The sequence below is a fragment of the Syngnathus scovelli genome, chromosome 4, assembly GCF_024217435.2.
Source record: "Syngnathus scovelli strain Florida chromosome 4, RoL_Ssco_1.2, whole genome shotgun sequence".
Lineage (NCBI taxonomy): Eukaryota > Metazoa > Chordata > Actinopteri > Syngnathiformes > Syngnathidae > Syngnathus > Syngnathus scovelli.
Window position 1 is genome coordinate 5,651,872 of NC_090850.1, and position 16,226 is coordinate 5,668,097.

Sequence of the window (16,226 nt, forward strand, 5' to 3'; positions counted from 1 at the left end):
AAAGACTCCAAGCCTTGGCCAGCCGCCTAAAGAGGTACACAAGAGAGAATGAAGCCAGACGAATAAACAGGTTGTTCACAACACAACCAGCGAAAGCGTACGCTCAGTGGCAGGGGAATAATAGCAGAGCAGACCCACCAAGGCTGGAAACTGAACAGTACTGGAAGAATATATGGGAGCGGGAGGCATCACATAAGAAGGATGCACAGTGGCTGGTGGCTCTGAGAAAGGACCACAGCAAGCTCCCTGAACAGAACCCAGTAACCATCACAGTGGCAGACATCCAGAGAAGAGTCTCAGGAATGAAAAACTGGACAGCACCAGGCCATGACATGATCCACAGCTGGCTCAAGAAACTTACAACTCTCCATGAGCGCCTGGCAGCACAAATGAACCAGCTGCTAAGGGATGGGACTCACCCTGAATGGCTAACGCAAGGGCGTACGATTCTGATCCAGAAGGATCCTTCAAAGGGTATAGTCCCATCCAACTACCGGCCAATCACCTGCCTCTCCACAACATGGAAGCTGATGTCGGGCATAATATCAGATAAGATCAGCGGGCACATGGATCAATACATGAGCACTGCTCAGAAAGGGATTGGTAAAAATACCAGAGGAGCAAAACATCAACTCCTGGTGGATAGAACAGTCACCCAAGACTGCAGAACCAGACGTACAAACCTGAGCACTGCCTGGATTGATTACGAGAAAGCATATGACTCAATGCCACATACTTGGATCACTGAATGCTTGAGGCTGTACAACATCAATGGGACTCTGAGAACCTTCATCGCCAACTCGATGAAACAGTGGAAAACTAAGAATGAGCGGGACATTGACTCCCTGATCCACACTACCAGGATCTACAGCTCTGACATCGGAATGTCATTCGGACTTGAGAAATGTGGCCGCATGGTGACTAAAAGAGGAAAGGTAATCCACACAGAGGGGGTCTCACTCCCAGAAGGAACAATAGCAGACATTGAGGACAGCTACAAATATCTTGGAATTCCACAGGCAAATGGCAACCTTGACGAGGAAACAAGGAAAGCAGCCACAGCCAAATACCTCCATCGAGTAAGGCAAGTCCTAAGAAGTCAGCTCAACGGCAAGAACAAGTCCCTAGCCATTAACAGCTACGCTCTACCAGTAATCAGATACCCTGCAGGAATCATACGGTGGCCAAAGGAAGATATACAGACCACAGATATCAAGACACGAAAGCTCCTAACCATGCATGGAGGGTTCCATCCCAAGTCCAGCACCCTGAGACTGTACACTAGCCGTAAAGAAGGAGGCCGAGGACTAGCGAGCGTGAGAGCCACTATCCAAGCTGAAACATCCAAGATCCATAAGTACATCAGGGATAAGGCCCCAACGGATCACGTGCTGAGTGAATGTCTCAGACAATGGGCATCAAAGGACGATGAGGTGCTGGAGGGACCATCATGGGAGGACAAGCCCCTACATGGGATGTACCACCGAAACATAGCTGAAGTGGCTGATATCCAGAAATCCTACCAATGGCTAGAAAGAGCTGGTCTGAAGGACAGCACAGAGGCACTGATCCTGGCTGCACAAGAACAGGCCTTGAGCACCAGAGCAACAGAGGCCCAAATCTACCACACCAGACAAGACCCCAGGTGTAGATTGTGCATAGAAGGTCCTGAGACAATCCAGCACATAACTGCAGGGTGTAAGATGGTGGCAGGTAAAGCGCCATAACCAAGTAGCTGGAATAGTGTACAGGAACATCTGTGCAGAGTATGGACTGGAAGTCCCAAGATCCAAGTGGGAAACACCTCCAAAGGTGGTAGAGAATGACCAAGCCAAGATCCTCTGGGACTTCCAGATCCAGACAGACAGAATGGTAATGGCGAACCAACCGGACATTGTGGTGGTGGACAAAGAGCAGAGGAAAGCCGTTGTGGTTGACATAGGCATCCCAAATGATGGTAACATTAGGAAAAAGGAACATGAGAAACTTGAGAAATATCAAGGGCTCAGAGAAGAGCTGGAGAAGGCCTGGAGAGTGAAGACTTCAGTGGTACCTGTGGTCATTGGAGCACTAGGGGCAGTAACCCCCAAACTGGAGGAGTGGCTGAAACAGATCCCAGGAAAAACATCTGACATCTCAGTCCAGAAAAGTGCAGTACTAGGAACAGCAAAGATACTGCGTAGAACCCTCCAGCTCCCAGGTCTCTGGTAGAGGACCCGAGCTTGAAGGGAAAAAGAGACCACCCACGGGGGGTGAGGAAAAGTTTATATATATATATATATATACTATATTTTTTTCTATACTACTTGTCCCCATTTATATATACGTGTATATACATATATACTATATATATATATATACACACACACACACACACACACACACACACACACACACACACACACACACACACACACACACAGTGGAGCCTCGGTTTTCGACCACAATCCGTTAAAGAAGGCTGTTCGAGAAGTGAATAGTTCAAATTCCTAATCATGTTTTCCCCTTACAAATAATGGGAAAAAATTTAATCCGTTCCGAACAAAAAAAAAAACCCGCCTATTTTAAGCATTATTTTCATTTGCACATTTTTGTCCGATCGCGCAACTGCAGCGCACCGCCGAACGCCCAACCGTAGCACGTCGCTGACCGCGCAACTGCACCGCTCTGGTCGCATTATTGTGACAGAGCCGTCGCTGAAATTTAGAAAATATTTTTAAAGTCCTGATGTACTTTCCACTGTGTGTGTGTGTGTGTGTGTGTGTGTGTGTGTGTGTGTGTGTGTGTGTGTGTGTGTGTGTGTGTGTGTGTGTGTGTGTGTGTGTGTGTGTGTGTGTGTGTGTGTGTGTGTGTGTGTGTGTGTGTGCGCGTGTGTGTGTGTATGTAACAAAAAAAAACTTTTCCTCACCCCCCGTGGGTGGTCTCTTTTTCCCTTCAAGCTCGGGTCCTCTACCAGAGTAGCTCAGCGCCGCCTGTACTTACTGCGGAAGCTCAGGCGTGCATGTGCTCCTCAGGCAGTCCTGTGTACATTCTACCGTGGCACCATTGAGAGCGTCCTCACCAGTTGCATCGCTGTCTGGGGTGGTAACTGCACTAAACAGAACTTGAAGGCCCTGCAGCGCATAGTGAATACGCCTGGTAAGATTATTGGTGCTTCGCTCCCCTCCCTGAAGGACATTTACACCTCCCATCTCGCCCGCAAGGCAACCTCGATTGCGAGAGATGTGAGTCACCCGGCTCACTCTTTGTTTGACCTTCTGCCCTCTGGGAAGAGGTACAGGAGCCTGCGCTCCCGCACCACTAGACTCGCCAACAGCTTCTTTCTCCAGGCTGTTAGGACCCTGAACTCGCTACCCCCTTCTGCGTCGCGTGCGGCACTGTTGCGCTATTTTCTGGAATGTCTGCTGTACGCTCACTTGCTCCTTTTTGCTCCTCTTATTTATTTATTTGTTGTATTATTTATTCATTATTTATTCAGCACGCTGTTGTTTACTTGTTTACTTGATTGTCTGTTGTGGGCCATGTCTTGTCACCATGGGATGGGGGAACGAAATTTCGGTTTCTTTGGGTGTCTTTGGCATGTGGAGAAATTGACAATAAAGCTGACTTTGTCTTTGATTTCCAAGGCTTCTTTCAACTGATCAGGGGTGGAGCAAAATGGCATAAATGTCATCTGCGTATTCCAGATCAGTGAGGCTATAACTGCCTAGTTTGACCCCTGGAATACGCGCACATATCCGTTCCATCTAATGGTCAATGATACAGTTTAAAAGGTCTGGTGAAGCTACACATCCCTGTCTCACACTGCTGTTGATTGAGAACCAGGTGGAGTTGGTACCATTGACACGCACACAGCTTTCGGCCTCACTGTAGAGCTTTTAAAAGAGGGTGGTAATTTTTCTTGGTGCTCCGAGGATGGTGAGAATTTTTCAGAGGGAGGCGTGGTCCACAGTGTCGAAAGCCGCCTTGAGATCAAGAAAGGCAATATAGAGGTGTCTGTCTTGGGGGAACTCGTGTACCTTCTCTATGATGAGGCGGAGGGCAGAGATTTGGTCCGTTGCGTAGCGGTTTGGCATGAAGCCCGCCTGTTGGGGGCGTCTTTTGCTTCTAATGGCCGGGAGGGCTCAGGTGAGAAGTATGCTGGTGAAGATTCTTCCTGGGATAGAGAGAAGTGTAATGCCTCTGTAGTTGTTACAGACCATTTTATCGCCCTTATGTTTCCAGAAGGGGAGAATGATGCCTCTGGCCTAGTCTTCTGGGGGGTGCTCGGTAATCCAGACATGATTGATGATATGGGTAAGCCAGTCAATGATGTTGTCACCACCCGCTTTCATCATTTCCGCTGTGATGTTACAGATACCTGGGGCTCTGTCGTTTCGAAGAGTAGCCAGGGCTTGCGAGACTTTTGTGATGGAGTCTGTGCTGCAGTTGTAATTTGCACTGGCATTTACGGCTGATATGATGAGAGCATGGTCCGTTTGGAGTGGGGGGTGATGCAACAGGTCACTGAAATGCTCCTTCCAGCCGCTGATACAGTCGACCTCGGAGTTCAGTATGTTGCCCTGTGTGTCCTTTACCGGGACTGCCTTCTGTTGGGGGCCTGTTTTCACTCGTCTCAGGGTGAAGTTATTGTTTTCTGCAGCAAATTCCAGGCATTCTGCTTCTCCTTGCCAGAATTTCTCCCTGTCTGCTTGTATTGCTGTGTTCCGTATACTATTCAGGCGGCAATATTCTGTCATATCACCCCTGAGACGTGCAGCTCTGTGCAGTTCTATGATGTCTACAGTTGTTGGTGATATCCAGGGACACCTAGGTGTATGGTGGGTGTGTCGGATGGACTTGGCGGTTGCTTGGTTTATTGTAGACACAAAAAGGTCCCAGTTGGTAAGTTGTTTCTTGGCCAGGGTCTTATACCTGTTGGTGATGGAGTGGGTAAACACTGAGGTGATGGTTGGGTCTTGAAGATGGGAAGATCTCAGTCGAGGTGTTATCTGTGATGATGGGATTGCTGTGCAACAACATCCTGCTCTCCAAACCTTTTTTGAATTGTCTACACTGTTTGTACTATGTGTCCTCTCTGCATCCATTGCAGCCTGGTCATCCTGGAAGAGGGACCCTCCCATCTGTGGTCTCTTGTCAAGGTTTCTCATTTCCCTTAGTTGGAGTTTTGAGTTTTTCCTTGCCCCCCTGGGAGTTTAAGATCAGGGGATGTTTGAGAATATTTGTCATTTTTCACATGTCCTGAATGTTGTTAGTCACCTAAATGTTGAACAGAGGCTGTGATGTACTGAAGTCAAATTCCTTGTTTGGCACGCTCAAACATGATGAATAAAAAACTCTTGAATCTTGAATCTTTAATTTCAGTTTTAGCTGGGCTACCAGTAATCGGTGGTCTGCATTGCCTAGCTGGGCCCCACGATACACACGGCAGTTGGTAACACTGGATTTCCAACAACTGGAGATGAGTATATGATCTAGGGCCTTATGGGTTTTGCCATCATTGCTGTACCATATCCATTTGTGTATATTCTTCCTGGGGAACCATGTATCCGCGATAGATAGACCTCCATCATTGCATAGGTGCTGGAGGCAGACTCCGTTGTTGTTGGTGATGGGATCTGGGGATTCTGGGCCATTGACATTTTTGGTCTGCGGGTCCCTTGAGGTGGACGAGACAGTGGCGTTAAAATCTGCTAGCACAATAATGATGTCATGTGGGGTTATCTGCTGGATGACCAGATGTAGCTGATCAAAGAAAGCATTCTTTGCCCGGTCATCTGCGACCTCTGTTGGTGCGTAGGCGAAAACGACTGACATCCTGCTGTGTTGGTGTTGGAAACATGCAGTTAGTAGTCATTCGCTGACTGGGGTCCATCTGATAAGGGATTTCCTAACCTGACACGGCATTGCTAGGGCGACGCCATATAGCCCTCTGTTATCTTTTGAGCCGCTCCAGATGTAGCTATGGTCACCCTCTTTTTTCTTGCTGCTATCGCACCAGCGTGATTCACAGAGTCCCGTGATAGAGATGTTGTATCGCGGCAGTTCACGAGATAGAAGAGCGGCGTGACCTGTTCGTCAAAGTGTTTGCACATTCCATGTAGCAACACGGAAGGAATGTCGGAGATTGATAGATCGTAGGTCAGGAACGGACGGGGTTGATACCTTGAGTCAGTCCGGCTATTTCTGATTGGTTTCATAACAAAAGTTTTTTTTTCTCTGGAGTAGGTTGTTAGCCCACTGCCAGATAGCCAGCTGGGAGAGCTGCCCCCTTGGGGCCTGCTGGCCTGCCCTGAACCATTCTTCGTCGGGCCCCTTGCCTGAGACCAGTTTGTCATGGGAGGCCCTACCAGGAGCTGAAAGCTCCAGACAACATAGCTCTCAGGGTCATAGGGACGCACAAACCCCTCCACCACGATAAGGTGATGGTTCCCGGAGAGGTATATATGTATGTATTTTTTTTTCTATACTGCTTGTCCCCACAGGGGTCGCGGGGGTGCTGGAGACTATCCCAGCAGTCATCGGGCAGTAGGCGGGGGTCACCCTGAACCAGTTGCCAGCCGATCGCAGGGCACACAGAGACGAACAACTATCCACACTCGCACTCACACCTAAGGGCAATTTGGAGTGCTCCATTGGCATACCATGCATGGGGAGAACATGCAAACTCTAACCGAGCCGCCCTATATATATATATATATATATATATATATATATATATATATATATATACACACACACATATATAAAACGTACACAGTGGGGCAAAAAAGTCAGCCACCAATTGTGCAAGTTTTCCCACTTACAAGATGAGAGATACCTATAATTTTCATCATAGGTACACTTCAACTATGAGAGACAAAAGGGAAAAAAAAGTATAATCACATTGTCTGATTTTTAGGAAAAATGTATTTGCGAATTACGGTGGAAAATAAGTTTTTCGTTTCTGGTGTCCTTTGACAGCTCTTTGGTCTTGGCCGTTGTTGCCCAGCGACAGCCCCAAAACATCAGTGCTCTAGAGGAGATCTGCATGGAGAAATGGGCCAAAATACCAGCAACGGTTTGTGAAAACCTTGTGAAGACTTACAGAAAACATTTGACCTCCGTCATTACCAACAAAGAGTATATAACAAAGTATTAATATTAACTTTTGTTATTGACCAAATACGCTCCCTTCAACACGACATATGGGTACAGAATATGCATCACAGTGGACACTGCACCTATCCGCCTGTTGATCTCATGCTCCATCCTACCGTCACTCGTGAACAAGACCCCGAGATATTCCTCCACTTGGTGCAGGATCTCATCTTCGACCCGGAGAGGGCATTCCACCCTTTTCATACTGAGGACCATGGTCTCAGATTTGGAGGTGCTGACTTTCATCCCGACCGCTTCACATTGGCTGCGAACCACTCCAGTGAGAACTGGAGATCACGGCTTGAAGAAGCCAACAGCACCACATCGTCTGCAAAAAGCAGAGATGCAATGCTGAGGTCACCAAGCCGGACACCTTGAACGTCTCGGCTGTGCCTAGAAATTCTATTCATAAAAGTTATGAACAGAATCGGTGACAAATGGCAGCCTTGGTGGAGTCCAACCCTCGCTGGGTATAACTCCGACTTACTGCCAGAAATGCGGACCAAACTCTGGCACTGATGATACTCCCAAAGCACCCCCCACAGAACTCCCCAAGGGACATGGTCGAACAACTTCTCCAGGTCCACAAAACACGTGGGCTGGTTGAGCAAACTCCCATACACCCTCGAGGATCCTGCCCAGGGTATAGAGTTTGTCCACTGTGTTCGGGGGTCGGACCACCTAGGTTGCCTTTGGCCGCTGCCCAGTTCACTCTGCACCCGACCCCTTTGGCCTCTCCTACAGGTGGTGAGCCCATGGGAAGGGGGACCCACGTTGCTTTTTCGGGCTGTGCCCCATGGATGAAGGCACAGCTTCGAGTCGTAACTCCAGGCCTGACTCCAGAGGGGGGCCCCGGTGACCCGCATCCGGGCAAGGGAAAACTAAGTCAGTTTATATTTATCATCATAAGGGGTTTGTGAAAAGGTAATAATCTAAAAAAAAAATTAATGAATCAAAATGTATGTGTACAGCGATCTCTCATTTATCGCGGGAGATGCGTTCCGCAACAACCCACGAAAAATGAAAATCTGCGAATTAGAAACGGTATATGTATTATTTACAAATTTAAACACCATTGTATTGAAATTTCATTGAAGCATTGAAAGTCAATTAGAAGAGTGTTTTTCCTTGCCAGGCAACGCCACCTTCAGAATTACTACTGTACACTAACTTGGAGGACATCATGCATAACAAAACCAAAATGAGTCACGGTTGCGCATGAATCTCCTGTTGCATTGTGGTCCAGTACACAATATTAAAGCTTTTTACCCCAATACTTTTATGCAACATAAACCTTTCCCATTCCCCTAATAACCATTCCCACATTGTTTTGGGGATGTATTGTACCTTTACAGTAAATAAAAGAACAAACACGTGATATTGTCACGTGTCCCGACTCCTTCTGCACTGGTTGGTGCACGTGGCCAGCTGCCACCTCCTACACTTGAACTCAGTCACGTCCGCATTGACGCACATTGCTGAGAGGCATGCCCCTTGCTATCCGCTACAGTAAAATAGATGCAGCAATATTTCTTGGGTTGAGAGGAGTATTGTGTGGCGTTAGTGGTAATTTTGGCAACTTTTGAAATTTGTTTAATTTTTGATGGCAAATATTGTTTTGGGCTCCAAAATCATGGGTTGTGTACACATTTGCAATAGTTAAACTGGTCCACAAGAGGTCAGTGTTTTTCCAAGGCCTCAGACACTTGTGAGACAATATTCCGAATGACATGTCAATGCAATTCGACCATCACTACCGTTACTTCTAAAGTCGTTAGTCCCAATACTGATCATAATCATACATTATTAAGAAATTAAATTACTTCCTTTGTTTACCTTGTTTTTCTCAAACAAGTCAGTCTGGATGCCCTTGATGTCGGTGTCGATCGCTGTTGCTGCCTGGTGGCGTTTCTTCGCAATTTGTTCTTCCAAGTCTTCAGTTTGAGCCTTGAGCTTCTTGTTGTCCCTCTCCAGTGCCAGTTTCTCTGTCTCCAAACGTTCTCTACGACCCCATTCCGCTGCATTCTCCAACTGCAACCTCTCCATCTGACAGCCACATATATTTTACTTATTTAAAATTATTTAAATATAACATATACATATAAATAAGTAAATAAATACACACACACACACACAGTAATCCCTCGTTTATCGCGGATTATTGGTTCTAAAAACCACCCGCGATAAGTGAAATCTGTGAAGTACGGTCACCATCTCATTTGTACATTTTTTTTCTTTTTTTATCTGTACATTTCTTGTGTGTCAATAATTGTATATGAAACCATTTAAGTGCATATTTTATTATTAGAGCATTAAATAATTGTTTCAAACGTGTAAATAATACATTAATAGTATAAATAACATACAGAAAATGTTGTATAAATATTGAAAGTATAAACATTATACGTGTGTACGTGTAACATGTTAACAAGAAGTACTGGGCAGGCTAACGAGTAGGCGGAAAGATGCTAATTCGCGATCGTGCTAACACGCTAAAACGGACCTATAAAGGAATTTAAACGAACATTCGGAGCAATACTACATTGTCCTAAAGGTAAGACACATGTGATCATTCATTTCTCTTGCTAGGAGACCCACTTACATCGTCAATGACTCCTTATATACATGTAAATAAGTAAATAAATACACACACACACACACACACACACACACACACAAACACAGTAATCCCTCGTTTATCGCGGATTATTGGTTCTAAAAACCACCCGCGATAAGTGAAATCTGCGAAGTACGGTCACCATCTCATTTGTACATTTTTTTTTCTTTTTTTTTATCTGTACATTTCTTGTGTGTCAATAATTGTATATGAAACCATTTAAGTGCATATTTTATTATTAGAGCATTAAATAATTGTTTCAAACGTGTAAATAATACATTAATAGTATAAATAACATACAGAAAATGTTGTATAAATATTGAAAGTATAAACATTATACGTGTGTACGTGTAACATGTTAACAAGAAGTACTGGGCAGGCTAACGAGTAGGCGGAAAGATGCTAATTCGCGATCGTGCTAACACGCTAAAACGGACCTATAAAGGAATTTAAACGAACATTCGGAGCAATACTACATTGTCCTAAAGGTACGACACATGTGATTGTTCATTTCTCTTGCTAGGAGACCCACTTACATCGTCAATGACTCTTGTACCGCTGTAACCGACATATGCACACGAAAATAAAACAGGAAGTGGTATCGCCTGAAAACGGCCTTCAAAATAAATCACCCTACCTCAAATCAAAGCAGGGCTGAATAACTTAAATAACATGGTACAAGCGTATGCACTGCAATTGTGTGGGCACTCCTTGCCTTCTGCTGGTGTGTGGGCAAGTTTTGTGCCATAATGCCTCAATTCAGAAGTTTTATTTTGACTTTGATGTGATGGTTTTCTCTTCATGTTAGAATACACTTTATAATCCTTTGGAAGTCATAACATTTTATATTCAAACTATAGACTCTTTCATGGCCTACATCACAATGATGTCACGGTGTTAGCTGGAGGCAAAAGTAACTGAGGTTGGCGGCAACTCAATGAAAGCCAAGAGTAAATTTATACTGCTAGTGTTATGAAGAAAAATGTAATAGGGTGGTTTTGGTTGCCAAAACTGTAAAAGCCCAAACAAAATATTGATGTGCTATCACATCCCAGCCTCTGCCAGTCAGAGAAATCACAGACAGCTGTGGTTGAACGTGATGTGTTGCGTGTTGTTTGAGATGTCCATCGTTGAGCAAGGAGAATAAAAATGTGGAGTAACAGTTGGTTCTTTATTTATTAGCAGATGAAACAACAACCACCATTCTCCAGGTCAGATGGTTTTATACTGTCCGGAAAAGGCGGGAAAGAAAAGGCGAAAAGCGTCACCTGACCATTTGGTATCAACGTATGTGTATTGGAGAGTTACCGCCCTGTGTATGTGTGTGTTGTGTCAGCCGTCTGTGCCTATGTGTATTGGAAGGCTACATAGTTGTGTGCTGTAACCGTGCTCTTGATTGAGCAGTCATGTTTATATAAAATAGTAAGAGGATTTACACATATATGAACATGAACAAGTATATGAGTTTGTCTAACCTAACAGAATATGTACACATTGCTGTTGCTCTCTCTTCAGGTGAAAGGATTGGACTGCAAGTATCATCAACAATGCTCATGTTTGCAGCGCACATTTTATGGGGCTTGTCACAATTACCCCAAAGTTACTATTTTTAGAACAGCGAACTGCGCATGCACCGTGGTCAGACAAACACAAGAGCCAAACAGGTAGTGAACAGCTGGAGCGCAAAAGACCAACTCACTATTTTTTTTATCAGCGAGAACATTAACGGACCTATCATGGCTACAACCAAACACTGCTGCTTTGGTGTCTGCCGTAGTGACTCGCGATATGCTGACCGGGATCATATGAGGGTAGTTTTCTTCGTATCTTTTCTAAAGCCGTGGATGAGCCGTGAGAAATGCTTTCGCTGGGTAGAAGCTTGTAAACGGCAGGGATTTACAGTAAATAATGTCACCAAACACAAATATATATGCTCTCTGCATTTTTTCGGTGGAAATCAGCCAACGTTTAAGTTGTTCCACACTACGTTGATTAATTTTCATGAAAGTTAGCAACACGAGGTTAGCTTGGTTAGCTTGCAGGACCTCACTTGAGTGAGAGCGATATTAGACAACAACGCTTACCTAACGACTAAAACGTCTTTCTTTCCGCTGACTTTAAGGTCTCTGCATGTCAGACAACGTTTAAGTTGTGCCACATTATGTTTGTCGATTAATTTTCAGGAAAGTCAGCAACACGAAGTTACCAAGCAGGACCTTACCGCAGTGAGAGAGCTAGAGAAATATAAAGTCCTGATTGGACACTTTCTTCATCTTGACAGTACAGTCAAACCTCGGTTTTTGACCACAATCCGTTCCAGAAGGTGGTTCGAGAAGTGAATTTACGAATTCCGAATCTATGTTTCCCATTACAAACAATGGAAAAAGATTTAATCCGTTCCAAGACAAAAAAAAAAACGCTTTTTATAAGCATTTTTTCATTTGCGCATTTTTGTCCGATCGCGCAACTGCAGCGCACCGCCGAACGTGCAACCGTAGCACACCGCCGACCGCACAACTGCACCGCGCTGGTCGCATTATTGTGACAGAGCCGTCGCTGAAATTTAGATAATACTTTTAAAGTCCTGATGTACTTTCCACTGTGTGTGTGTGTGTGTGTGTGTGTGTGTGTGTGTGTGTGTGTGTGTGTGTGTGTGTGTGTGTGTGTGTGTGTGTGTATAACAAAAAAAAAACTGACCTGAAAACTGAAAAAAGTGGATCTCAGTGCCTAGGGTGCTTAATTTGGTCCGATCACGCAACCGCAGCGCGCCGGGCGCTCGCTGTCGCATTGCTTTAAGAGCGTCTTTCTGTTTTAGGATGGCTTTATTGCTCCCACTTTCTTTGGAGGCATGATTAGGGGTTAATACAATCCTCAAAAGTAACGAAAATACAATAATGAACGGAGTCAGTCGAGCCACGCGGTTGAGTTTTCATGGGTCCTTTCGGCTCATCTCGCGAGGTTCGACCTCCAAATTTTGTTCGACAACCGAAGCAAAAAATCGCGAATTTTTCGTTCAAATTCCGATTTGTTCGAGAACCGGGACATTTGAAAACTGAGGTTTGAATGTATCTCTTTCTACTTGTGTCCACTAAGACTTTTGCGGATTATCGCAACAACAGGCACTGACTACTTAACAGCCAAAGCTCCAGTTGGTTGCATCAACATTGGAGGCACATAACATGGTTCACCATCACTAAATGTCCCTGCCTCCCCCGGGATATGGGTGAAGTTCTGCCGGTTATGGGAGTTGAAATTGACATAACCGCAAAGTCTATCATTAAACTAGGGTGTCTGGGTGCCAAGTATACATATACATGGACGCCCCTACGTTTGAACATGGTGTTTGATATGACAATTTGTGCCAAGCACAAAATTTAATAACAGGACATCACTCGCTTTCTGATTGGGGGGCGGGGGGAGAAGGTCTTTCTAATTGCACCCTACCTGGTGTCACTTTCCTCCCGTCGTAAGTATTTACCGTAATTTTCGGACTATAAGTCACTCCGGAGTATAAGTCGCACCAGCCATAAAATGCACAATACAGTGAAAAAAAAAACATATATAAGTCACACCGGAGTATAAGTCGCACTTTTGGGGCAAATTTATTTGTCAAAGTCCAACACCAAGAACAAACATGAACCAGCAATAACAGGCTAAACGATACGGTATGCTAACGTGACATATACACAAACGAGGAGCTGAGAACAGGCCTGAGTAACATTCAGAGTTATTCAAATAAGTATTACATAAATAACACATTTATCACACGTTACTCCAAATTATTAAATCCATCAATCGTCCTTTATGTAAACAATGCCGTGTATGCGCCGCATACGCGCCGCTGACGTCGGACTCGTAAGTTGCTTTTCTAATTATTCCACAGACCCGTATAACGACATATAAAGTATATTTCAAATAACTATCATATAACAACAATATTATCAAACCATCTGTGTCACTCCTAATAAATAAATTCATCGATCAAATTCCTCGTCCTTTACGTCAATAACGCCGCGTGCGCGCCGCACAGATCTAGTATATAACTATATTGTAGCGTTAACAAAGTACCAGGAAAGACAGATAAATTGTATATATATGTTATCATGCGTTCCCTAATGGGTACTTATTAATAAAATTATTGCACAGAATGCTTGCTGTTTCGCCTTGCAGACGTCCACCAGACCACAACAAGTCATACGATGCTGTCTGGAGCTTCCTGACCTTCTACACCTCTGGGAATCCAAGAAAGCTGTTGATAGCTCAAACTATTTTGTTGATGTCTGCACATGGCATTCCGTCTATGCACTCTTCATGTTTCTCATGGCATCCTGTCTGCGACTTCTAGTTTCACATAGAATCTCGTTTCTTCTCTCATGAGACAAAGCCCACGCTCCCCCCCCCCCCACCTATCAGGGGCTAGTCTCACATTGTAGGTAGGGCATTCCTGAATAAAAAGAGTGAGGAGTGTAAACAGACCTTTAGTGTATTTCGGGACTGCTGTAAGTCTGATTGCACTCCTCGCGAGAAAAGACTCAACATTCTGCCTCACTGGTTTTGTCTGCTGATCCTTTTGCTGATTTTGAACCTAACAGATTTTTGGGGGCTCGTTCCGGGGTCTCAATAGACCTATTTCGGGGTTCCGGCCGACTTTTCGACGCAGGACAAGCCCTTGGCCAAGGCATATAGATAGAGAAACCCTTTTCACGGGGCTGTCTCGATCAGTCGGTTGGACACCGGAGTGGTTGACGAGATCATCCGAGGAGAAGGCCCAGCAGACGAATGAGTACGAATCTTGATTCTGTTGAAAGTAATGAAAGTGCAGTGACAAGAGGTCACTTAAAACCTTGACAATTCTAGACCCTATCAAGTGCAATTAGAAACAGTTAAATTCCGCTGGGATGATGGAGTCCCCTGACTTAGTCAGTTAAATTCCATGGGAGGGCGGACTCTGTTTTCTAAAGAAGTACAGGTAATTTGGAGCAGTTAAATTCCGCTGAGGTGTCGTGGGGCCTCCTAGTTAACCTTCCTAATGTGTTAGCTTTCTGCTGCCATCTGGGGTGTTTTTTCTTAACTCTTGTTTAGCTGGTTTGGCTTCTTTATCCATGAAAAGATAGGTTTTATATCTACTTTAAGAAAAAGGCAAAAATAAGTTTTTCTTACACAATAGGAAGGTTAAATAGTTTAGAGTTTGTTAAAATCCACGGGAGGGCGGGCTCCCCTGCTTGCCTGTGAGACGATAAGGATGCGCATTGTGTGTGTGTGTGTGTGTGTATGGTTTGACTGAGAGTGATCTCATTTGAGCTCTCCTTTATGTAAACAGTGGTTTTGTGAGAGCAGAGGAAAGGAGACTTACCACTCATTGAATATTTTACCACTGTCCTGTGAATAAAGTTGGCTTTAGGACACTGTAGGTGCCATTCGAATTGCCAACTCCGAAATTTAGAAAATAAACCATGGGGACAGCAAGTAGCAAACAAAAACCGCTATCCCAACATGAATTAAAATGCAAAGATTGGAAATTGATGGAAGAAGTCGACACCGAAAAAAATAAAATATCTTGACACATGCATATTTTGGAGAGAGGTGGGGCGTTGCATTATGCGACGTGGCGGTGGCGAAGCTCTCCGCACTTCAGTTGCTTCCCCCACCCTTGTTATCAGCTGGGAAGATTGTCATGTCTATGTTGTGGGCCCGTGTGTTTGTTTCTGTGTATGTTTGTCTTTGTTTATCAGTTCGTTATAAAGGATGGAATTGCGTTAAATTGGTGCACGAAAGCGGTGTGCTAGACAATGGGTTATCAGATTTGCATTGTTAAATGTAAAAAATTAGAAATGATAGAATAAACTGAGGGTTGTGGTCAGAAACTCGTCCAACGAGGAGAGTGCCCAGCCCTCATAAAAATGTGAGAGTAAGAGAGAACATACATTGTAGAATTGGATAAAATTAAATTATGATTGCAGATTTTAAATTTAGGAGGAATTATTGATTGGTTATGACATAAGACTATACAAGGACACATGTAAGGACAAGTCAAAGATTTGAATCACTTAGAGTTAAAAACAACATTGCAAGGGGGGCACTTTTTATCAAAAGAACACCAAGTAAAGTATTAAGTAGTGGGCATTCGTGATTGGGATTGAATTAAGGATGAAATTAGGTCAATGATTAGAAATCAATGGTGCTCTACACAAAAAGGCTTAAATTTTAATGGGGAAATATTTGGAGTACTGTGTTGGTCTACATAGGTCATGGGCCTAGTTTATTTGGTTTTGATTGTGGTTTGGGTTTATTTTGTTTATTGTTAAGGTGTTCCTTGTTATTCTCTTATCCCCTGCATTGCAAATGTCTTCTTGATGCAGATAGGTTAACAGGCTGGGACTTTAGTGAGGAGATAATTTGTCGATTGATGGGGGTTAGTAATTGTCCAAATTCTAGTCACATGTTTTGAGGGACCACAGCAACATTATAT

The 16,226-nt window shown here is 44.3% G+C and overlaps 1 protein-coding gene across 7 annotated transcripts in view; it reads right to left on the reverse strand.

Annotated features, from left to right (window-relative positions):
- Positions 1-16,226, reverse strand: part of ccdc102a (coiled-coil domain containing 102A) — a 215,283-nt gene that overhangs the window by 71,345 nt on the left and 127,712 nt on the right. For 5 of the 7 annotated variants that reach the window (XM_068650373.1, XM_068650371.1, XM_049719158.2 and 2 more), the window contains one exon: positions 8,977-9,186. The exons of 1 other annotated variant lie outside the window; for it this stretch is intronic. In XM_068650373.1, the coding sequence (XP_068506474.1) occupies positions 8,977-9,186 (210 nt within the window). Of the gene's footprint in view, positions 1-7,256; positions 7,469-8,976; positions 9,187-16,226 lie in introns of all 7 variants that reach the window. One more of the 7 variants, XR_011086707.1, reaches the window with a different exon arrangement.